Here is a 26,500-nt window from a genome sequence, read left to right on the forward strand (position 1 = left end):
TAATGTTTCTGTGTGCATGTCTTATATATATATATATATATATATATATATATATATATATATATATGTCTTAGTACTATGAGTAAATAAACAAGAATTGCTAGTTGGCAGACACAGCATGTGTGTGCTTTAAAACATACCCAACTAAAGCAGAAAGACTGGGAACTGAAGGTCTCCTTCAGCTACAAGCAAGGGAGAGAGAGGAGGAGAGGTGGAGGACAAAGTAGGGAAGCTGTCAAACTCGAGCAAATTGTGTGAGCTGTATTCCCATCATCATTAAATGCTCTAGTTGATCTATAGTGCCTGTCAATACATAAATTTATCAATTCTTAAGATTGCAGCCTCTGCAATAGTGTATACTACTGTTTCACTCTTGATTAATGTGAAGTTCATCGGCTATTAGTGATGCTGGAAGGTATTTCATGTACACAGAAGAAAAACAAAGTTCTTTGGTGACTTGTCTTCCTCAAGTACTTGAATGGGACAATCCAGGAAGCCTCGACCTTACATAGAGGACTATCGGCAACCGATAAAACCTGTGTGCTGAGGGAAGAGCACAATGATCGGATACCCAGAGCCAAACAGTCAATGCTAAAAACACACATCTAAGTGACGTTAAGATCATTGTAAAAGAAGTGCTGTAAATGTTAGTGCAATTTACCACTATTTTCTTTTCTACCTTTTCTTACATTTTTACAGTTATTTTAATTAAGCCAAAATCATAAATATTTGACCACTTAAAAATGCCTTTAGCTTCTAGTTGATACATTTAGGCTTCTGATTGATCATAAACTGGTTTTTGTTTGTACTATGAGAAGAAATTCAGGAGCTTTTTGCTTTGCTTTTAATCAGGCACTCCCATTTTCCCAGCCATTTGGTAATAACACTATAATCTTTAATCTCTTGCCCTGAAGTAATTTGGAATCTCCTTTAAAAAAAAAAAAGGTAACTTAGCTGGGTGGTGGTGGTGGCCCACACCTTTGATTCCAGCATTCAGGAAGCAGAGGCAGGTGGATCTCTGTGACTTTAAGGCCAGTTTGGTCTACTGGGGCAGTTCCAGCACAGCCTGGGCTGTTACACAGAGAAAGCTATCTCAAAAAACCAAAAAAGGAAAAGAAAATATAAAGTGAAATTTGTGGATGTCTATATTCCAATTTCATTCAGTTCCTTCAATTTTCATCACTAATCTCACATTTCCAGCCTTGACTAGAACAGCCTTCAGGCAGTGAAAACCCTCCAACTTCAAACTTCTATCTGTTTAAACAACAGTAACTTCTACAAAACAAACTGCTGAGACTTCGGGGTGCCATGTTGACTATACAGATTAATTTGGAGAAAGTTGAAAACTTAACCATTACATATTCTGATGCAGAAACGTGGTATATTTCTAGACTCATTTACGTTACCCTTATTTTTTTCTCATCTGCTCATTCATTGGTTTGGTTTTGTATTGTAACTGTAGAACTAGGGCTAAGGCCTTGCACATGTTATATTGCACAGTGAGGAAAAGAAAACAGTACCCAACAAAAGGAAGAAATAGAAGTTTCTTCCCCAATGTCCTGAGGTCACACTTACTGGTGGAAGATCAGCTTCTTCACTAATGCCAATGATTCTGTCCACTTCTGGTGTTTCTATTCACTTTACATACTTAAACAATAAAAGTGGACTGAGGGTGAAGCTCAGAGTGATATGACAGGGAGCAGAACAAAGTCTGCTTCACAAAGACAAGATCAGCGGAAGGGCACGGGATGAATGCTAGGGGGAAAAATGCCAATATTATTAGGCTAACTTAGATTTCTACACAGTAAACAATAAAACAAGACAGCAGTCAGCAAAGATGTGATTTGTGAACTGATACACACACACACACACACACACACACACACACGCAAACTAGTAAGATATAACTAGCCCTATAGATACTGTGTACCACAGGAGTCTCAGGGCCAGAGACTCACAATGCCAGTGTCTAAGAACAAGAGAAAATGGACACTCCAGCTCAAACAAAGGTAGCATTCATCCTCCTGGACCTCTCCCTGAACCTCTAATACTGCATGATGTCTATCTACACTGGGAAGGGTGTCCTATCTGTGGACAACTGCTGTATCTGCTAATTAATGCTTTATCAGCTTTGTGGGCTAACTTGGCTAACTTAGCCTACTCACACTGACATGGAACGTAAACCAAAACAGTCCAGGAAATCCAGGAGAGTCGAAAACCCAAGTACTGTCATATACCGTGCTGGCAGGCTATTTTGTCTTACCCAGGAATTACACATTAACATGTATTTTTAAGTCATCCTTTGTCCCCTGGTGGTGCATGTCCCAGTTTTCACAGGATCAGGACCATGACCCAAGCATTCTGTAGCTGAGCACCTGGGAAGTGCAGACCAGCTCCTGCTTAGCCACAAGTCACAATGCATACTTCATAATGCATTTGGTACTCTCTTCTTTTGACCTTGTGTAGACAGAAGTTTCTGTCCTACTCCATCCTGTAGCCATACAATCCCAAATAAACACACAGAGGCTTACATTAACTATAAACGGTTTGGCCTGTTACTTAGGCTTATTACTGACTAGCTATTACAACTAAAATTAGCCCACAATTCTTTTTTTGGGAGGGAGGGGTGTTGAGACAGGGTTTCTCTGTGTAGCTTTGGAGCCTGTCCTGACACTTGCTCTGTAAACCAGGCTGGCCTTGAACTCACAGAGATCCGCCTGCCTGTGCCTCCAGAGTGCTGGATTTAAAGGCATGTGCCACCAACGCCCAGATCCCATAACTCTTATCTATGTTTAGCCACAGGGCTTGGTACCTTTTCTCAGCAGGCATTCAGATCTTGCTTCCTCTGCATCTGGCTGGTGACTGTGTCTCTGCCTTTCCTCTTGCCAAAATTCTCTTAGTCTGGTTCAAAGTCATTAACTATTTTCCATTTATCATGGATATAAAATTTAACCTTGTCTTTTATTTTGCCAGTAATGTTACAAATTCAGACAAGTGCTTCAATCTCCTGATTGCATCTCTGCAGATAAGAAGAGACTATGTTCTGAATTGTGATCTAGAGCTAGCAGATAAGTACAGAGACCAATGCTGGCTGTGGCAATGCTGATAAATAGTTCATGAATTGCAGGTCATGAAGATTCAAGGTCAACCAGGCTATGGTCTTGCTCTGGTTTCAACCTTCAGCACTATAACCAACCAAACAATAAGTACTAAGGGTATCATACTTCTGTAATCCCAAAATTAGAAGGCTGAGGTAAGACTGTGATGAGTCTGAGGTCTGCCTGTGCTACATTGTGAGTTCTAGGATAGCCTGGTCTATAGGCAGAGCCTCTGTCTCTGCAAACAACCAGACTCTCCCACAAAATAACAACAAAACCAAAGACAAATGGCACTCTCATCCACACCATGAATTCATAAATACAGGAATTACCATTGATATTGTAGTAAGAAAGAACACATGAAGAGGAGACAAACTCTTTTCTGAAATTATGGGCGAAGTCACTGGGATTCAGTATGACTTTGACTTATATCTAATTATGACAAAAGTTTTCCTGCACATTTCCAGGAAACAAACAAAAAAATGTTAACCTTTCTATAGATACATAAAAATAATCATAACCTTGTTTTCAACTTCTCCCTATTTCTATCTGCAAACCCCAAATTTCTGGTTCTTTAAAGCCTTGAATTCCACTTATTCCTACAGGGTCTGTAATTTGTGATGGAAAAAATCTAAGAAGTCTAAGAGAACAGTGATTTTCCTGACAACAACACCAGCTGAAAAAACATTTTGATAATCATTAAATATGAGATGTTAAAGTCTCTAGGTATTAAAAAATACAGAACTAGCAAGGTACATGCCTACAACTCCAGTAATGTGAGGCAGAAATAAAAGTATGGTCACAGGTTCTATCCTGGCCTATATAGAGAGTCCCAAGGTAGACATGGCTATCTAATGAGAATTTTATTCTGAACAAAAAAATATGAGAGAAAAGAAATACAGAAATATATTAAGTATATGTGTATATATATATATATAAACATATACACATGTGAGTTATTTTATTTCATGATAAACTCTGGTCCAGTTTTGGATTAATATTTCATATAGAACCACTAGTAAATGTATTTGGAAGATTTGACTATTATTCTTACAAAGTTAAGAGCATGAAAGCACTTTCTCTTGCAGTCAACTAATTGAGCCTGTGGGTTACATAACTTCAGCAAATTTCAGATGCTGGTTAAATAATGTGGAGGGAATAAAGGAGGTTAACAGTGCCACGTGTTTACCAAGATTTTTTTTTTTTTTTTTTGCAAACTAAACAGTGAAATCTGAATGTTCTAGCCCCTCAAGGCAAAAACAAACAAACAAACAACAACAACAAAACAATGAAAAATGGTGTGAAGATGGCTGTTGTCAGTTAGGTCACTGAGGTTGGGGTGGATTGCTGGAGAATAAGGGAGCTGAGACATGCTTAAGGCGCAGTGGCTCTGGACAGAAAACGACACTTTAAATAGGGAACAGAGAAGACAAGAGGGTTCAGAAACAACCGCACACAAGTCATGTCTGAAGGATGGCGACTGCTGTGGAGCCACAGGCGAGCATGGAAGGACAAGGGGCGAGAAGGAAGCACGACCCGATGAGACCGCCAACAACAGGCCCAAGAGCTCCCACGCAGAGCAGAGGGCCGTGCAAAGCGTCCAAAGAGGAGGCAGCTGTGATGCAGCTATGATTACATCTACTCCTCTGCATTAGATCAACCACACGAGATAAATAAAAGATCAATTCCCCTTTTCGTAACAGCACTTCATATTTTTAAAACTGTAGCTATGTTCTTCCACTAGAGATAGAATTAGCATATGAGTAAAAAAACTGAACCTAAAGAAAGGTCTAGAGACCTACAAGACTGCCACCAACTAAAATTTTGAGCAACCGTGGAAAGGCTACCACAAATGCCCTTCCTGGATAGTGAGATCAACAACTAACGTATCCAACATCATGGAGCCCTCATCTAGTACCTGTTGGAAACAGAACAAACACCCATACCTAAACACTGAGTCGAACTAGAATCCAGATGCTGAGGGAGAAGACAAGACCAGGTTGCAGAAACACATAGAGACAGCTGACCTGAACATGGAGGAGCTAACGGGTCCCCAGACTGATAGCTGGGAATCCAGCACGGGACTGACTCAGGCCCCCCTGAATATGGGTCTCAGCCAGAAGGACTGAGCAGTCTTAAGGGACCTCAGACAGTGGAACCAGGATGTATCCCTGGTGCACAAATGACCTTGCGAACACATCCCCCATGGAGGGATAACTGCCTTAACCTAGAGACAGGAGAGAAGTCCTAGTCCCTCCTTCAAATGACCTGTCAGATCTACATGACCCCACCTGGATGGCACTGCCCTACATATGGAATTAGGGTGGGGGATGGGAGGGGAGGGTGGTTAGAGTGCATGTGAGAGGGCAGAGAGGGTAAAAGGAAGGGAGGAAAGGAGGGAGAGGGAACTGGGATCGACATATAAAATAATAAATTAAATACAAAAATTAAATAATAAAAAAGAAGAAGATACTTGCCATTTTCCCATGTATTGAAATATGAACACAAATGGGCCTGACCAATAGGGAGGAGGGAAAAAGAACAGGTATCGCTACTGTCCTTTCACACTCTCCCAACTGAGGTGTATTCTCACCACTTGAATGGGCATCCTATTTCGTCTTTGAGTTTGTCTTGATGCCAATGAGCAGCTCCCAAGCAAATCTTGTACCATGTGGGAAAGTGATGTGTGGGTGCCACAGAGCAATCTGAAGAACAGCCATCGTCTTTACCAAAGAGCCACAGAGCTAAGAGCATCGTGGCAGGTGTTTCTAGGCACCCGTGTTTCTGAGGACTGTGAGTAAAAACCCCAGACCCCAGCTCCATATTTGTTTCTGTTGCATTCTTCAGGGTGTTTCCTCAGCATCATGCAGTGCTTCTGCCCCTGAAGGAGTAGAAAGCTCGAACTCGTGCTCATACAACATCAAATACACTGCGCGAGGGTGCTGCTGTCCTCCATCCAGTGATGTCACCTCAACAGGGTTTTCAGAATGACCAGCAGTTTCATTTCAGTGAGGAGAGCACTGAGCTGCTTTCAGAGTTACACTCATAAGTAGTGTCTCCTTAAAATGTTCATTCGTGGAACTTTGGCAAAGTACAATATATTTACAGTGTTTAAAAAAAAAAAAGGAAATGTTAATCAAATAAAACTGCTTTCAAATTACAACCAGAGTTGGGTGAAATAGCTTTCTTATTTAAAAGTCATACTTGTTACAATCAGAGAACTGATATAAATTCCAAGGTCTGAAGATTGTACCCTCTGTCCTCTTAAGTTATGAAAGACACAACTCATCAAAGGGAGATCCTGGCTGACTCTTAAAAACAATTAAAGATTCTTAAAATGCACTGCCTCGAATCATTCAGCTTACTTGTCTAATAATGCATGCCACTGGGGTGTGAACATCCATTTCAGTTTCAACTGTTCCAAAACTGGTTTTGTTAAAAGGAATTGTGAAGGAAATTACTATTTACTGAGGTGGTGACTACAAATTCCATTGCCATGGCAATTCTGTGTTAACCATAAGGTACACTGTACAGCTTAGCAACAGCATTGTTCCCACTGTTTTAGTATTCAGACAAAATTTTCATTGTATTTATAAATATTTATGGAGAAATTGCCATCCATAAAAGTACAGTTAACAAGATGCTCATTAGAAAGCCTCAGACTCACCTAACATTGCCCTTGGTATTTCGTAGAACAGTTGCTGCAAAATTCTGTGTGACCCCCACCAGGCTGATTCCATCCACTTCTACAATCTGGTCATTGACTTGGATCCTGGAGAAAAACAGAAAACAGCACCCATAGTGAAATTGTCTGCTAATGCAAGAAAGTAACTTGACCAAAATTTTGCTGATTCCAAACTTATCTTCTGCACAATAAGCTCCAGAGTGTAGTCAAATCCTTAATATCTTTTCCAGATTGAAGAGACAGCTCAGTTAGTACAGGGCTTGCCTTCCAAATACAGAGAGCTGAACTTGACACCCAGAAACCATGTAAAAATGTTAACAAGAGAATACCTGTGGCTTGCTGTCCAGCTAGTCAAACACATTTAGCTAATCCAAGGCCAAAGAGACACTCTCTCAAGAAAAGGTAGACAGCACCCGAGGAACAAAACTTGAAACTGTTCTCTTAGTCTCTACATGTGCATATCAATGCACACATACCCACATAAACATATAAATGTATGTACATATGCAGACATTACAAAAAATAAAAATTCCACTGAAAGCTAGAAAAGTAATAGTGAAAGATTCAGTTTCACACATATACTTTAAAAAAAATAGTAACTATAAAGTATGGCAGATCTCTAGTACATTTTGTGCCTAATGAAATCTAACAAATACTGTTGAAATACTCTTTGAGCCTAACACCTAGTCACTGTCACTCTCTTCTCCTTCAGGCAAAACATCAGGAATGGTGTCAGTTGTTCAAATATGCAATACTTACATGTGTACATGTGTATGCTTATATATACTCAGATGTGTAATTATGTATGTATGTTTCTGAGATGCACATTATACTAATACTGATAAATAAAGTCATTCTAAATATATGTGCATACATATATATATACATACACACACACACATATATATGTATGTATGTATATACAGTGACTTCATGGAATAATGTTGTATGAAATGGAAAGCACACACTCAAGCACCCAATTTCCAGCTTTATCAAATATGAGCACTGTGTGGTATTTGAATCATGTTTTTTCTTAATTAATTCATTACAAAAATGGGGAAGTCCCTTAGTTATTTTCCTATAATCTTACTGCCTTTATTTCTTCAGTAGAGATGGCACATACTGTTTTTGTTTAGCAAGATATGCCAATGAATACACATAATGTATGTTTAAAAAATTATAACGTGTACTTCTCATCTTATTAAGTACTTCACTCACTCAATATTAAATTTGAGATGTTTTACTCTGGCAACCACAGTTGCAATTCTAGCTAATTCATTTTGACATCTATACCATAGTATATTCTGTGCATGTACTTTTGGTAGATAGACATGCATCATTTTCAAATTTAGCTATTATAAACTCAGCTGTAAATAATTAACTTTCTATATGCTTTTTTTTTTATACACGTGAGTCCTTCCAGGGTATATACTTGACTCAAAGAGTTTCAGTCACAGTAGAAATTAAACAAACATATGGGGGTTGAAGAATCCTTGGTGTTTCCAGATCTTTTATACACTGTCAATCATGGAGCTAACCAATTGGAGCTAAGCAAGCTTTATTATTCTGACATTCCTGCCTACCTTGTTCCTTAGAGAAGGCAAAGGAAATGGGTGTGCTGACAATGGAGCCCAAGTTATGCAGCCAAGCTCTCTGCCATTGGGCTATACCCAGTTCCCAAAATACTCTTTTGTTCACATTTATTTTCTTACTACCTTCTGAAATGCTTAGGGAGGTGAATAAAATATTTGACCTGTTTGTTTTATACTCATGAAAGTCATCTTTTAAGTTCTTTGGTGTTCACCTGTATTTGAACAACAAATTCTGAAAGGTGTGCTGAAGTGAGCAAGTGAGCTTACAAAGCCTGTCAAACTGTGGCATTACAGAGAGACACCTCAGTGCTGAGGCCCACCCCCACCCCAGACATCAGAGTGAGCCTCAGAAAGAGCAGAAATGGTATCTGCGCTATTCAAGTCTGCTACTAGCAGTTTGGTTTTCTCATTTGTCTCCTTCTGCAGTTTATAGTGCCCTTCGGCCCTACCCTATCCTTGTCCGCAGGTTTTACAATTCTGGTCCTAGACCTAAGATGATGATGATGATGACGACGACGATGACGACAATGGTGGTGAAGGCTGGGGAATCCTTAAAAGCAGCAGTGAGAGAGAGGAGGCTCTTGGGGTCTTTCCATGGAGAGCTAGTTACTTGCAAGGGTTACTGAAATCTATGGCACTCCAGGGAGAGCAGAAGAATCTGACACACTACCCTTTTCATTCTCCTCTGAATTTACGAGTTCAAATCATTTCACCAGCATGTCACGACTCCTAAAGGAAATCAGACTTCGTGGAGATGCCACTGTGTATGTTTTGTGTTTCTCTGAGGACTTAACGTGCAGCTAAGGTTGCAAACCGAAGCTATCTGTTTCCTAAGTTGTGTGATTGAACACTCCTCTCTCATTAAGTGGCAATGAAATACCTTCCCAAGAATGGTATTAATAAACACCACCAACAACAACACAAAACAAAACAAAACAAAAAAAAACCCAAATCTCTGAAATTAGGAAGGTGTGATCCAGTTGGATTTTGTACTGTAAACAATTAACAATGCTAACCTTACGTCTATTCTGGGCTTCACTATTTTCTCCTGCTGATCTATTTATTTACTTATAAATACCATATTTTCTTGATCCCCGAGGCTTTAAAAGAAAATGTTGAAGCCAGGTAATGAATGTTCCTTCCAAATTTTTTCCTTATCCTTCATTGAGTGTACTATTTTGGACCTTATGTTTCTCCATATAAAACATCACAGTCTACTCAACAGTATTCACTGCTGTGGTCTGAAGTGAAATGTCCCTCACAGGCTCATGTACTTGGACTCTTCCTATTCCCCAAATGGTGGCACTGTGGGGAAGGCCTTGCAGGAGGAAATAGGTCACTGGAGATGGCCCCACTTCCTGCTGGCTCTTTCTGCTACTCAATTGAGGATGAAAAGTGGTCAGCCAACTTCCTACTCCTGCCTCCAAGACTCCCCAGCCTGGTGCCAAGACTTTTGTCTAGGATGGAGGGCTCATTCCTCTGGAACTGTGAGTCAGAATGAACCCCTTCATTCCTTAAGTTGCCTTTGTCAGGGTTATTTATCAAAGCAATAGGAAGAAAACTAAAGCATCTATAAATTAACTTTAGTGAGATTATTCACTGAGGTTTCACTGGACACATAGATAAAATTAAGGAGAATTCACATCCTGTCAGTACTTTTCCTATCTGTGAACATGAATATAACTCTACTTATCAACCCATATTTGATCTTTATCAGAATTTTATAGCTTTCCTCATAGGGAACCTAACATCTAATTATATGTACTTAATTTGGGGAGATGATAATATAACTATTATTTCTTTTCATTTAAAATTTTGTTTATTCATTGCTGATTTACTATGCATCACTAACAGTGAATAAATTTATATAATAAGCTCATATCCTACCAATGATAAAATTACTATATTTGAGAAGTTGACATTTTAAAATAAATCTAGTAAAAAAGAGTATTCCTGCAGATACTATTTTAGAGGACAGACTGCCCGTGCTTGCTTTCTATGTAGTCTTATAAAAACTGATCAGATTTGCTCTCACATTCTGAGAAGAGACACAGGCTTCATCCTTCAAAGAACACTTCCAGGCATGGGCAAGGATCTCATAGGAGATTTTTCTACTCTCAAATCCATTTTTTTTTCCGGTCCCACTGACACAAAACAACGTGATAACCGTAAAGATAAATTAAATTTGGAAGTGGTGGCACAGTCCAGCAACAATGGCAATTCTGGACACTGAGGAAGAAGATTGGCTGGAAGACAGGATTTTGAGGTCAGCCTGGACAACACAGCAAGACCCTGCCATAAGTATATAATAAACATAAAACAAGTGAAAAAGAGATGAACGCAGCAGAGACGGATGAGCTCATCTCTAAGGGTCCAGGTTTTGGCGGCAAGGAGCCTTACTCTACAAGAGGAAAGGAGGTACCTAACTGGCGCAGGCATGGCACATTGGAGGAGAACCTGATGTTAAAAATGCCAATTGTCACCAACGTGACATAAAAAAACAAACCAGAAACATGTTCCTGACACAAGGCAGATGTGAGAAAGGAATCTCGTTTTTAAAGTATGAAAAGTCTAAAAAGCATTACATGTAAATCAAAACTGTTGTTCCTGTTGTAAAAAGTGCACAGTTGACATCCCTTTATTTAGATCATTGTTAATGTTTATTCCGATGCTTCAGTTCAGTAACTTCAGTCCAATTTTCTTAACTCTATTTTGTACAAAACCTTGGATTTTTGAGCATGAATTATTGTAAGTTATTCCTTGGTTAGCTCCAGGTCTCATCTAAGATGTGTACTGTCAAAGATTAGAAAACAAACAACAACAAAAAAAATCAAAACCTTCTCATCTCAACTTATTTTTCATACCACATACTTTAACAGACAATAGTTTGGGTAGTTATTATTCTAAATGAGATATGCATGGAGGTCAAGGAAGAAAGCTAGCACAGATAACAATGCAATCTAACGGGCATTTCTAAGTGACACTGGAGATGCCCTGTTGTTCCCAAAAGTCACACAACATCATAATTTTAAAAGAAGGCTCTTGGGGCAAAGGCAGAGATAAAGTGGGGAGGGATGTGCTTAAAGAAGCCTAACAGATGCCAATGAATATGGAGAAAAACCTGGTCTACAGATAGGGTCTAGACCATGAACTGAAAACCCAAGCCTTGTGGCACTCCAAAGAAAGAAATACACAACATAATGAGAACGTATGGGTAAAATAAACGAGGACAAAAAAGCGAACGGTCAGTTTTAATGAAAATAATGAAGAATAGAGTCAATACACAAAATAACCATTTCTGGCGCAATTGAAACGAAACAGAGAAGCTGGGTGTGGTGGCATACACCTCTAATCCCAGCATTTGGGAGGCAGAGGCAGGTGGATCTCTAAGTTCTAAGACATCCTGGTTACAGAGTGAGTTCCAGGGACAGCCAAGGCAATACAGAGAAACTCTATCTCAAGAAAACAAACAAAGAAGCAAATTCAAGAAAAGGGGAAAACAGAACTCAATGTCTTTTATGCTATATTTGGGATTGCCCACTAGGTTCCACGTGTCCAATGTTTGAAGCATGAATTCGAGAGTCTTTAGATGGTCATTAAAAATAAACTAGAGCACTAAGAAGAAAATGGCACATGAGCCACAGAGTAGGCCCACAAGAATAGGGAGTAAATACAGACTTTAAGTTTAGAATTCCATATTAATTTTGTTTGTTGTATCTAACCTTTATTTTATTTTATTTTTTGTAAAATGGAGAAGCAGGGGAAAATTTTTCATCAGTTAAACAGTAGAGACAGTTGGTGTGGACCACTCATTTCTGTAGATTCTCACTGAAACACCAATGAATAATACACTTGCCAAAAAAAAAAAAAAAAAAAAAACAAAAAAAAAAAACCTCACTACCACCAACAAAAAACACACCAAAAAATTTATTTTTAAAAGGAAGAAATACAGGTGACCAGAACACATTTTCAAGGGCTCAAGCAGAAGGTCTGAAGAGATGCCTCGGCAGCTAAGGGCCCTGCTCTTACACATGGCCTCGGTTCAGTTCCCAGCACCCACAGCACAATGGACTGTGCTGATGCCTTCTGGTGTCTGTAAGGAGCCACATGCATGTGGTGCCCAGGCACATACATATACTTGAATTAAAATAATAAATAAATTATTAAGGACAAGGGCACAAAAGGACATTAAAAGCTGAAGGGAAATTATGGCATTCAAATTATTAAAGGTTCTATTATATCACAATATTCAGTCTAAATGGGATATAGCAGCAGCTGTCTGGGAGTTCTGCTCTGGGAAGCACAAACTGACGTTTCTGAAGGGCACTTCAGCAACGTATTTCTAAAGCATTGAATGATATGACAATGAAATTTACCATTATTTAATCAGTTTCAGAGAAATCACCAGAGATATTCCTGATAATTTGTATATAAAAATGTTGACATACTTTCCATTTTGAAATAAAAAAAATGCCAAAAACATCTGTAAGTTACACACCACACACACACACACACACACACACACACACACACACACACACACTCACACACACACACTGCAATCTTTGAGATTTGTTTCTGGCCATGGTTTCAGCAATCTACCCAGACAGGGAACAAGCCTGTGGGAAGAAAGACTCCTGAAGACTTCAGGTCTTACCTTACTTAAGGAAACAAAGGTGTACTGACTGAACAACTCCCAGAGGCAGGTCAGCAACAGGACGCTGACAGTGGCTAGCAACACGATCTTCACTGCTCAGCCTAGACGTGTTCCTTACTACCCTAAAAACCAACACTACATATGCTGACTGCTGATGATAACATTTTCATAGAGACTAGGGACACAGCCTGAAAGGCTTCCCTTGGCTAAAGCATTACAAGAGTGAGTCATAATCAAGCCGAAGCTTCTGGACTTGAGGATCTACAGTCTATAACCCAAGCCAAAAGGAAATTCTCTCAAAATGTAAGGAACATTTGGAGCTTCCACACTTATACAGAAAATATTCCATGTTTAAGATATAAAATTAACATATAAAAGTATTATGACATTCTCTAATTTCTTCAATGTGGCTATGTAAACATGAAACTCACACCTACCTATGTGCCCAAAACAAGGGGAAAAAAGAGTATAAAAAGTACTATAAGGAAGGAAAGCAAAACTGTCAACCTAGAGAGAATTTATCATGAGGACTCCAGGAGATGAACTGTTAAAGAGGTCTGTCGAGGAATAGACATGACATTAGGTAAAAATGTGCATCTTGCCAAAGAGAAGAAGTAGTCCAGGCTGCAAAGCACTCCAACAGTGACACTGACCCCTGCACAGGGCATGCTCTTCAGCCTCCTCCCCAAACTGCCGAGAGGCCTCGGTACTGACTCAGAACCCGCCAGTAGCCGTAAGGCTAGTGAGCTGGTTTATTTAGTGTATACATATAGTTATGACTTTACAAATGGGGTAAATTTTACACGTTTAATTCGCTTGGAAGAAGGGGGCCTTTCAATGAGTTACATGATGGTGATATTAATATTGCCCACTTTAAATTTCTTTTTAATATTTTTTATTTTTTCTTGACACGGTTACTCTGTGTAGCCCTGACTGTGTAGAGTAGGCTGGCCTCAAACCAGAGATCCACCTGCCTCTGCCTCCCAAGTGCTGAGGTTAAAGGTGTGGCTACTATGCCCAGCTTAAAATGTTGTGTATTTATTTATTTATTTTGCATTGTCTTAATGTGTGTTTGTACTCATGTCCACACTCATGGAAATCAGAGGACAGATTTTGGTAACATGTTATTGGCTCCATTATTTTCCATGGTTAACTTGACATCTTTCTTAAGACCCTGTCTCTAAAATAAAATAAAATAAAATAAAATAAAATAAAGCTCGTGTGGTGGGGTCACACACTTTTAATCCCAGCACTTGGGAGGCAGAGGCAGGAAGATCTCTCTGAGTTTGTGACTAGCCTGGTCTACAGAGTGAGTTACAGGCAGGCTTCAAAGCTACAGAGAAACCCTGTCTCGAAAAACCAATAAATTAAATAAATTTGGTACCTGCCCCTTTAGGACTCTGTGTATACTAACAGGTGTTTTAAGATTATGAAAGACAGAAGGGTGCTGTTGTGAGTTTCGAGATCAGGATTCTTTGACATCTTGAGAAGAAGGTTATGGGATATGTAATCTAACATAAAAAATGTTATTTATTCAGTGTCCTTTGAATTCAGCTATCAAAATCTGGGGTATCTGCTCATCTCTACTGTCACCCCTTTGCTTCCAGTTTCCATCAGATCCCTGGTGTAAGGTGAAATCTTTACATTCAAGATACATGATCTTTGCGCGGATTCAAGCTAAAACAGCAGGCTGCTGGGCTCTGCTCATGGACAGGTCTCCTACAGGTCCCAGCAGCGCTCTAGTACCTGTTTCTCTGTAGGAGCCATGGGGGAACACTAGTCCCCAGAATTCCCCTCCACCTCTGCCATTTTCAAAAACACCAAAGTAATTACCATCCATTTGAACATTTCTGAAACAGAGTTATATGTCAACTTAGCCAGGACATACTCTTCAACCATACATGTCCATGTTACGACCCACTTCACACTGAGTTAAGTAGGTGGATGGATAGAAACAAAGGCAGGCAGACAGATGTACAGTTATTGCATAGATATTCTGCTACCAACAAGAAAGTAATCCAGGTGTTTTAACATTCTCGCACATCTGAGAAACAATAAAAATATATTTTAATCAAAAGATCACACTAACGGAGTTTGTGGGGCAGTTCCCTGGGATTCAAGTGACAGTCCAGTACCCAGCTCACCTGCCATCCCGCTGAGCAGCACCGCCATCTGTCACTGTCTTGACAAATATCCCCAGCTTCTCCAGGCCTGCATCGGCACCAACACCCATTCCAATAATGCTTATACCAAGCCCATCCTCATCTAGGAGAAAGAGAAGACAGTGAGCAGTGGATTTTGTCCTGTACTAGCTGGCCTAGCTGAGTGGTGAGGCTGCTTGCTGCCTTCTTTGTTGTTCATTGTACACGGGACAAATGATTTGTTGGCCTCCTCAAATCAGGAGGCGCCAAATGGTTCAGGAGTCTCGGACATTCTTCTGCTATTGTTGGTAATTCAGCATGGTCCCAGGAAAGATAATAGTTTGGTTCTAGAAGAATCAATGGATCTCAAAACAGAGTCTCCAATTACCCTATGCAATGGTTTAGTCGTGAACAAACACACACTCAATAACAATTACAATTTTAAATAAATGTGACCCACAGTTATTTGGAATTTCATCTTTTCATTTTTATTGTCTACTCATGCTAAGAAGGTTCCATGAAGCTTCGAGTGGGTTCAGTGATCAAGTATTTTCTAACTGTGCCTTATGCACTGAGTTTGGTATCTAGCTCAACAAAAACAAAAGAAAAATGAAGATTGAATGTATGAGAACAATCCTCTATGCTTCTGTACAAGTACCTATACTCATCCATAACAATATATGCATTACATATCTATACACATACAGAAACATCCAAAGGCACCCCACACTCAAGTATATTTAGCTTTTCTTTACACAAAAAAGACTTCATTTCTATCGGCATCCACACATTTAAAATTAATGATACCTCTGTGCATAAACTTTTCTAGACCCAAATCATATTTAATGACTGCATGATATTTCATGATGATATATCACAGTATATTAAATCACATCTCTATTAACAATCAGTCACCTTTATTTCTATTTTATTGGCCCTGTAAGCAATACTGAAAGTTATATTTCAAATTCACTTACAAATCATGTATTTATTCCCATTTCCATTTGTCCTTCCCATAAGCATATGTAGTTCACCACCAATAAAATAAAAAGGCTTTGTTAACATTCAAGGTGATTTTTCTGCTAACCTCAAAGTCTTTGTAATCATGATTTATCAGCAGCATTAAAAAATAGATACTAGCTAATCAGCAGTTATGGGTCATTAAAGGAGAACTAACTCCAAATTTAAGAGAATGCATTTAAAATAACTTTGTGCAATTATTATTATATTTATAATATGCTTCAAGGAGGATTCACCTCTGTAAACATTACTTGTCACTAGCAACTGCCTTTTTGACAACTTTGTTCTAAGGACATTTAGATGATCCTGTAAGTTTATCCTCCATTTGTTTCTAATGATGCCTTTAGCAGTGCTGTATCTTGGATTGTATGGTGTCTTCCCTGCATTAGTTTTAATGTGGAATCCATCTGAAGACATGGCTACCTTGATTGCAAGCATATGGATCCCCCCCCCAGGGTGAGAACATGGAACATCCACTAATGTGTGAGTGATCACTGAAGGCTATTGGAACCCATTGCACTGAGGATGTTGCATATATGCAACTTCTATATTTATTTCATTCAAGTAATTCCTCTTATATAAATAACCTGGACTTGATTGGAAGGATTCTCTTGTCAAAGATTTTCCAACACTCACCACATTGTGAGAGCTTTCCCCAGAGTTCTCTTGTGCTTGTGAAGGTTTCCAGTGTTTCTGCAGGGCTGGGTGGATGGGGTGAGTTGCATATTGGTCATGTGTAAGGTTTTCTTCTCTCCAGAATGAATTCTCTTGTGTATGTCATGGTAAAGGGATGGTTGAATGAGTCACACTATGATATTAACCTGATTATTACCAGGTTAAGGCTACACATCATCAAACTGGTATTATCTCTTCTAACTCCTGTTTTCCCATGTTGGCTGTGTTATTCCCACCAATCTAGGTGACAAATACTGTTACAGATTGTTTTTACAAATATGATATCACTAGTTTTTAGCATTTGATTTTAATGTGTTTAGAGTTTCTCACACACGATGTAATGAAAGTGCTCAAATGTGTAGTTCAGGTAGAGGCTGAGACATGTCTGATTTAGTGCCATCTTAAATTCTCTCTCATATTAATATTTTCTATTTTGTTCCACTAACCAACCACTGTCAGTATAATTTGTTCTGATTATCAAAGTTTGTATTACACTGAAATATTTGGCAAATGAAGCCTTCATGTTTTTACACTTCCCTTAGGTTTGGATCTTTCTCTATATAATTTATTATTATTTACACAACACCCTCTCTCTTGTAACTTAACTTTGTTGACAGTTCTATTTGTATTACACTGAATTTGATTCTGAAATGAACCTTCCTATTCAGGAATATGATAAATCCACCACTTGGTTTAAGTCTAGTCTGGAACCTATTAAGTACTTAGCTGGCCTTGAACTTATGGCAACCTTCTTTCCTTAGCTTTATATGTGCTGAGATTACAGAAATGAGTCACCATACCTAAAAAAGAAAACACTTGACTTTTCTGTAGATTAAAAATATAAATATTATATTTTACATAATAAATATAATCAATATTTTGCTAATTACAAATGAAATATTTTCCCATTTTACTCTTCAGTTGTGAGAATGAATAATGAAAAAACTATTAATTTCTAATGGATCTTGAGGCAGACCTCTTCCTTCATAAATTATGTTACCACCTCTAATATTTTAAAAATTGAATTATATCTCAAAAATAGATACAGATACTGCAATGGTTCAGCTGTATGTCCCCTTAAAGACCCATGTGTCATAAAGACTTGGTCCTCAGCCTGGCTGAGAGATGGCAGGCCCTTAGGAGGCAGGGCCTAAACAGAGAACTTAAAGGGAATACATGACTCAACCACTGGTCTCCCTCTTTCCTGCTTCTTGGCTGTCAAGAGGGGAGCAGCTTCTGTCCCACAGTCCACTCTACTGCTTCCCCACAGGCTCAAAAGCAATGGCCAACAGCCATGGACTGAAGGTACAGACTAAAATCAGCTGCCTGTAAGCTGTTATCTCGGGTGTTGTGTGTCAGTCAAAGAAGCCTTACTCACCAGATACGAATATGGATGTATTAGCAAAAGGGATGCTTGGCAAACTTCATCTTTTGTTCTTTATACTGGTCATTTCATTAAACGGCACTGCAAGTTTGTCCTCTGGCTTGAGTTGAAGCATTTTCCATGCTTCCTGAACTTAAAGATAGAATTCTCCATTGCTTTTGTGATCTCCACTTGGCAAAATTCATAGACAATACCCATTACATGCCAATTTATATAGTTTTTAAATCTAAATTTTCACAAATATCTTTCTGTATTTTTATGGAGTTAACTTTACTGATAAGGACTACCTGTTATCTCATATCTAAAAATGCATTTTCTCTAATGTATTCAGGTATTTCCATGCTTGATATTTTATTTCAGTTACAATTCTGAAACTTGGAGTTGGTACTATAGTCTTCATTTCTTAATAGTATGTTACTCTTGGGTAAAAAGTCTTCCAGGATTTTTGATGGCATGTGTCAGTTTTCCTTCATTTTATCAGATACCAAAGGGTCTAAGCAACACTGGTTTTGGGTGTTTTTTATGTGCCATGGAGCCATCTGGCTCTGAAGTACTTCCCTGTTTTACCTGTAGATGCCATTCTAATGAAATGTTTCCATGTTTTATATAATAGACATCATTCCAATTGCTGTCGTGGCAACTCACCAATATGTTCCATTGATTTGGATGATTCATATTGTTAGAAAATAACAAGTCATTTCTAGGTACTCATCATCTGTGCCAGAGAAATTCATTGCCCAACAACCCTCATGCTGTTCATTTGCATATATTTATTTTATATTGCTATTTGCCATTAGTTGAAATTGGCAAGGGTTGGATCTAGTCAATGAAAAACATTGCACTATTCATTTTAACATTTTCTCTTTTTGTGTCAAGTATATTTGTGTTTATAGCTTCTCCCTGGCCTGTCATTTGCCTTGTGCTGTTCTGAACATGATTCTACTCAACAGCCTATGCTGGATTTGAACTTCAGATGCCTCTGTCACCTGTGCGCTGGGATGACAGGAAGTGTGCTACAGCAGGCTTGTGCTTCTCAGTTTTAAAAAGGACTTGGAGCTTTCAAAGGGAACTTGACTACAGACTGAAAGAGTCTGGAGATAATGGCTCTATCTCCCCTCAGCACTGCGTCTTCCATTGCTGCCAGACCAGGAGAATGTGCTGGTTTTGGTCCTTTGCATACGATTTTATAATTTTAATTAATGTATAAACACAGAGACCAAAAGAAAAGCACAAAGGAAGATTTAGTGTCACACTTTATGCCACCACTAAGGGTGTGCAAGTATAAGAGTATAAGGAAAATCAAATTTAAAACTACAAAATTCCTGGCTCATTAACAGTAACTTCTACTTTAGTATATCTAAGTCACTGTTATTAATGCTCTTTTATTCAGGCAACTGATTGAATGTAAAAGCAGTGGTAAACTAAGATGTCTTCTAATACCATGTACTTTGTCTGTTCAGCCGTTCATAATCAGTTACCAACCTCAGAGGCTATTTTTTTCTTTTGTCCTAGGACAGGTTGCCCACCCTCCTTGTTTCCATGGAAAAAAATCCTCCTAGCTTGGGTCTAGGACTAAGTAGCTATTTCTGCTGAGTATGTTTTAGTTCTTAAATTTTATGCTTTTTTGATGATAGATGTCAGTGACATTTCATAGTTTCAAAGACATTCTGGTGAAAGTCACATAGTAATAATACCAGAAATAAGTTTGCTTTTGTTCTTACATCCTTAAAAAAAGAAGAAAAAAGAGGTGTTATCATTGTTTCTATACTCCCTAAGACTCCCTAAGACATACTGCTGTGAAAGTCCAGACCGCAACACCCTCCACATACACACACACACACACACACACACAAAAAAAAAAAATAAATGGTTAGGTCTGTCACAGCAATACACTATGATCCTGGTACCAGTTTGTCTTACTTTGGGTTAGTATTGCTATGGCAAAGCACCATGACCAAAATCACTTTGAGAGGAAAGGTTTTATTAGGCTTACACTTCCATACTGCTGTTGATCATCAAAGGAAGTCAGGACAGGAACTCAAGCAGGGCAGGAACCTGGAGGCAGGAGCTGGAGCAGAGGCCATGAAGGAGTGCTGTTTACTGGCTTGCTCCTCAAGGCTGCTTTCTTACAGAACCTAGGACCAGCAGCCCAGGGATGGCACCATCCACAATGACTGGGCCCTCCCATACCACTTATTGATTAATTAAATAAAGGCCTGCTTATAGCCCATTTTATTGAGGCGTTTTCTCAACTGACACTCCCTAATCTCCAGTGACCCTGCTTGTGTCAAGTTGACATAAAACTAGCCAGCACACCTGCTATCTGGAACACCATCGCAGCCAGATAAAGCAACTGGGTTGTCTGGGAGCTGGTGAGATGAGGGAGTCATTTAATAAATGATCCACTCAAAATTAACAACAGCTCTTTGTGAACTGTGGTAAAGTTCAGGGAGAGATACAACTTTATTCAGTTCTTAGGAACAAGATACACTCTGGACGAGCCACTCCACGTTACTGGCACAGACCATGAAGATGCAGGACCTGGAACCCTGCTGTACCTTTCTCCAGCTCCACCGGGAAAAGTTCCAGCTTTTCTACTCGCTTCTCAAGTTCATACTCAGCAGATGCGGCCACAGGGTCTACTTCATCATTTCTCCTGTCATAGTCTTCATTGGAGTATGTGTTGAAAACCTATAGTAAAAGGCCAAGAGCAAATGATGATACAGAAATGATGCCATCCAGTTTCGCAAACTACTTATCGTAATGCAAAATACTACCATGATGCATTTCTTCTTTGTTTCTTTTAATTTTTTATGTATGTGTTCACGAATATGTATGAATATGAGTGTGGTATGTGTGCTGCGAGTGTCTGTGTATGCTGCCCACAGAGAGTCTGGAGGATGACACTGGATAGATGTTCTGCTCCATTGCTCTCCTTATTTCCTTGAAACAGGGTATCTCACTGAAACTGGACCTAGGTTGGCAGTCTGCAAGCCTCCCAGTCCTCCTCTTTCTGCCCACCTACACTGCTGGGATTACAGATGCATGTTTCCATGCTTGCCTTTTTATATGGTTTCTGAGGATTTGAGGTTTCTGAGGATTTAAACTCAGGTCCTTATGATTTCTCAGCAAGTTCTCTTACATAGTGAGCCATCACCCCAACCTATGATGCATTTTTTCCTAACAACCATTTGATATTTAAAAATAATCGAGATGTTAAAAAAAGATAAAAGGAAAACTGAATGAAAATAAAAGTAATTTACTAAATTAAAAATGTCTGAGTCACTTTGTCAATTTCAATAATTTAGTAGAAAAAAAAAATAGTCATAGACTGCTTTGTGTAACTAGTAATATTCATCAGCCTTTATTTATTCAGAGTACAGTAACCAGTGCCAAGATCTATTTCCTGGTCAAAGTAGAGTAAGGCACATCAAAGCTATCTTGCCAAATTCCCTAGCTGTAGCTGTCCTATGATATGGACTATACTAGCCTCACCAGTGTAATGTATTGATGCTATAACTACATCATAATCACAGAATAACTGAAATTGATTTCCATTCAAAACTGCTCTCATCTGTCTTCTGTCATTTTACTTGTATATAGATTTAAATTAACTTTTCATTGGCTCTTTCTAGGAAATAGCTATCAACATATTGCTCAAAGGCTGTAAAACTAAGATACTGACAGTATTTTTCTAACTTAAGTCATTCAAAAGACTATGTGTGGCCCTCAGACAGTACCATAATAAATGTGCTTTTTGTAAATGAACTAACATAGTTATCAACTCAGTACACTGAAGAGTCTTTGAAGGAAAGAAATGTACCTATTACTAAGTGCAATCAATATATAGAATAAAAGCTGTCATTACCAATTCAAATTAAAATTTATTAAGCAGTTAAATTACATCTGAAAAGGCTCTGCAAATCTCCCCTCAAACTCTTAAAATCTGGAAGTAAAAAGTTTTTTAAAATATATTAAAAGCTGTAATAGAAACAGAAAGAAGACTGAATGAAGATAAACAATGAAGGAAATGTATCTATTGCCTCCCCAACTGACCCTGTTACTCTGGGTAAGATTTGAAGTGCATTACTGGGATATTTGCAATTCTTTTATTTGGGGTAAACCAAGAGTACAGACACAGCGTCCACTCTCACAGTCGCGTCTTTGGAAGCTGAGCACCTGAGTAGACTTGTTTTGAGCAGTCCTCCCCTTGCTCTCCATGTTTTGATCTCATGCTTCCTGTAGTCCCCCTTCCTCTCCCCCATGGTAGGCATTGCATTAAAACGTATGTTTTATGCATTTACTTATTTTTACAGAAAACATGCTTCCTGTGCCCTTATCAGATGATAAAATTCGTGACTTTCTCTCAGCTCTTTTTACCTTCCACCTTCAGCTTTTGGTAGTCACTTATTAGCATTTACTCAGTCAAACAAATTTTAACACAGCAACTCAGTGCTAGCTATTGTGCTAGACACTGTAAGGCTCTTTTCATTGTTAAGTCACTCATGGTCTGAGGGCATGCAGACAAAGAAAGTTATAAATAGTCGAAAGGGAAAAGTCAGAATTGATTATTATAGATTAACTAGTATTGACTTGGAAAAGGCGTGAAAGTCAACAATCAACTAAAACTAATGAGCTCAGTAGTGCAAGGTTAATATTTAAAGTTTATCATACAAAACATTTTGAAAACATAAAAAAATGAAAACCTATAACTACTTACAAAGTTGAAGGATTTCCTTCTCTATAAAACATAGGGAGCTCTACACATAATCCCATATTATTTTCCTAAACTAAAATCTTTAATAACATAAAGGCTACCATTGCTCCCAATTTACTGTAAATGTCAGTTTACAGTCATTTGCAAATCCAGGGCAATTAATGTCAAAAATCTCACCCATGTGTTTGGAAATTAATAAGCTGAAAAAACATAATCATGATAAAAAAAAAACTTACATCCAAACTTCATTAATTAAAGAAATGCAGTTTGGTCCTAGATATAGTAGCAATTTATATTCACCCCTGTTCTACTCAAACTAGTTATAGTGGTGTGTTTAATAATATAGAAAGAGTTGGATCTCCACCTAAATATCAGAAGTTCATATCACTGACAAAAATAGAATTCAAATTGACTAAGAAAAGTTAAATAGCCACCTATCTCCGGCATTAGTGGGTGTTTACTTCAACCACCTCCCACTGGGCATGAAATCTGTAGGTGTACAAACAAGAGCATCATATAAAATTGCTTAGTAATGTATACAGTCTACACATATCGTCACACATTCTTTAAACAATGTCTAGACTACTTATAACCCAATAAAATGTAAAAGGCTTTTATATATTGTTGGTATGCTGCATCAGTACATAATAATGACCAGGGAAATCCACAGTTTCAGTGCACTTTTCTGGATATTTTCAATGTGCTGTCACTGAGTTGATGTCAAACGTGCAGATACAGAAGAATGACCGTATATACTGTAATAATGCTGGAAGCAAAACAGGATGACATCCAACTATCAGGCCACAGAGAAGTTTACAGTTCCTACAAGTCTTAAAGAAAACTAACAGGTAAAGTAAAAGCCATCTGCTGAGAAGCTGCAGGTATAGTGGTCAAAACCTTGCCTAGCAAATATGAGACACTTGGCTCAATACTAAAACACTGCATTAATAAAAATTAAAAAGCTTGAAAAGGTGACACTGTCTGTAGTCCCAGCACTCTCAGCCTGAGGCAGGAGCAACTCTGTACAAGGCCATGTTAGGATTACATAGTAGAACTGTGTGATAAAACAAAGGGAAAAAATAATCTCCCTCATAATGAGATGACATAATGACATAACAAAGTCATAATTAAAGTATCAGGGATTAAAGTAAAATATTGTGATAAAGTCTATAAAAGGCTTTCTCAACTCAAAGAACTGTAATTAACTGAAAACTCAATGGCAATAGCCTTCTTCAAAAATTAAGCAAATATAAGTTATAGCCAGGAGGCCTCATGTATTCTACCATAAGAATTATGGGGAATTATGGGGAAGTGCAACAATATTCTTTTGCTAACTATATGGAAGGAAGAATAGATATCTCAAGTTGAGTGTGATAGCTTACTCCTGAAATCCAGAACTTAGGAAGCTAAGGCAGGAGGACTGGCCAAGAGTTCTAAGGCAACCTGAACTACATAGAGGGTGCTATTTAAGATTATACTAGTATTAAAATAAACCCAAATAAACAAATTGGGTACAGCTCAGTGATAGATAGAATGTTCACCTAAAATGTAAGAAGTCCTGGATTTGATCTCCAATTCTCTCTCTCTCCTCTCTCTCTCTCTCTCTCTCTCTCTCTCTCTCTCTCTCTCTCTCTCACACACACACACACACACACACACACACACACATACACACAAATAATCTGAAAACATAAAGCAACATTGCGCTAATGCTATATCCAAAGATTCATGGAAATATTTAAAGTGTGGACAAAGATGTACAAGGAAGTTCATTGGAGCACTATTCCTAAGCATGGAAATACCTGACTGTTCACCAACGGAGAAAACGGCCTAGCAGACAGTGACATACTCAGATAGGTAAGTAAGTGACTGAAGAGGCCTGTACCTCTAATGGCATGGAAGACTCTACCACACAGATATCATTAAGTCAGAAGAAATAATTGCAGACACTGGTATTCCCAATTACCACGATACCATAGTGGCCCTGAATTAATTTTAGTTCAGTTATGTAGTTTTTGCCAGTCATGAGGCAAGGCTAGGCCTTCTTATAGATGAAATGATGATGATGATGATGATGATGATGATGATGATACCATCACCCCAGAGTGTTATAAAAATAAGTTGAGATAATCCATGAAATTTCATTTGGTTCAACATGGACAGAGGCACTTTACTAAGGCAGTACTCATGACAGTATTTCTCTAGACACAACTCACTTTAAAAGGAGTTTTTAATATTTCATCTACTATTGCCCTTAATACCCTTTAAGTAAAACTTCACATAGCTAATTTAACATTAGAATACAAACTAGACTGTGAATATTCCTTCTTGTGTCTGGAACAATGAACTGTCATTATCTAACAGGTCATTGCTTGTCACAATTTCTATTTTGTCTGGGACAGGAAGACCCTGAGAGGTGAAGGAAGATTGTGTTAGATAAATATTTCCCCTTCCATCTACATTGTCTTGATTCTTTCAATTTTCTTGTTATAGTTGTACTATTTATGCTTATCTTACTCTGCAAAAACAGGGATAACAATCAAATAATCGGAAATTCCTGCACCATCATGACATTACGGCCCCGCCTTTCCCCTTTCTATAGAACTATCCGGGGTCCCCAGAGTCAACAGCATCAAGATACATATATTTAGTTCAGTCACCTTCACATTGTTCCTGTGTTATTTCACTGAGAAAAGCAAACAAAAGGATGTTTAAATTTAAGGCTTCTTGATTCAGTGCCAAAAAGCAATATTCTATTCCTTGATCAAAGCAAACAAAACATGACCTCATCTCAGCTTCCCAGCAGTGAGGCTTTCAGAATTAACAAGTTTGCAATGATACTAAGCAAGGGCACTTCTGAACCAGCAACCCCAGTCTGTGAAAACTGAATGAGATGAAAATAAATTTCCAACTTAAATCATCTTATTTTCATGTTCAATACTTTGAACAACACTTTTCCAAAACAGCAAAGCTTTTTTCAATGTTAAGTAATATGTTTCTTTTACTTCCTTGTGAAGTAAAAGCAGGTCAAAATAAATCCCACAATCCCCATAAATACAACTGGAAGGCATCTTCAAGGATGCTTCCACGGGTCTCAGCTGCAGCTGCAGGCTGGGTTCTGCTTAATCTTCCTGACAGATCAAAGATGGAAACTGTCCCAGGACCTAGCATGCTGAGTTCCAGAAGATAGCTCTGCAGAGTACTGCTGGGGACCAGCCAGGCACTCCCACACTCCCGCAAATGGACTCCATTCATCATGAGCTTTCTTAGCCAAACCATGGCTCATCCTCCTGGGATTTCAGTGACTTGATTAGAGAGGCTCTAATTGGCAACTAACAACAAACTACGGACAATGGTCTCCACAGAATGGTGGTAAACCATTCTGAAGGGGGCTCCTAGTCATTGGGGAGCACTGTACAATCTCAAATATCTCTTTCCTTATCCAGAAATGAGGCCAATCATTAAGAACAGGGGATGTGGAAGGTTTGTGCTGCAAAAGGAAGCAAGCCAGGCTGGAGGTCATAATTTTCA

General features: G+C 38.5%; 1 protein-coding gene across 9 annotated transcripts in view; it reads right to left on the reverse strand.

Moving 5' to 3' along the window:
- Ppp1r9a (protein phosphatase 1 regulatory subunit 9A) overlaps positions 1–26,500 on the reverse strand; it is a 248,459-nt gene that overhangs the window by 85,816 nt on the left and 136,143 nt on the right. For all 9 annotated transcript variants that reach the window (XM_051177142.1, XM_051177141.1, XM_051177140.1 and 6 more), the window contains exons 2-4: positions 20,811–20,943; positions 15,177–15,297; positions 6,766–6,870 (exon numbers count right to left, since the gene is read on the reverse strand). In XM_051177142.1, the coding sequence (XP_051033099.1) occupies positions 6,766–6,870; positions 15,177–15,297; positions 20,811–20,943 (359 nt within the window). The remainder of the gene's footprint in view (positions 1–6,765; positions 6,871–15,176; positions 15,298–20,810; positions 20,944–26,500) is intronic.

This window comes from Phodopus roborovskii, unplaced genomic scaffold, assembly GCF_943737965.1.
Source record: "Phodopus roborovskii unplaced genomic scaffold, PHOROB, whole genome shotgun sequence".
In the NCBI taxonomy this organism is placed as follows: Eukaryota; Metazoa; Chordata; class Mammalia; order Rodentia; family Cricetidae; genus Phodopus; species Phodopus roborovskii.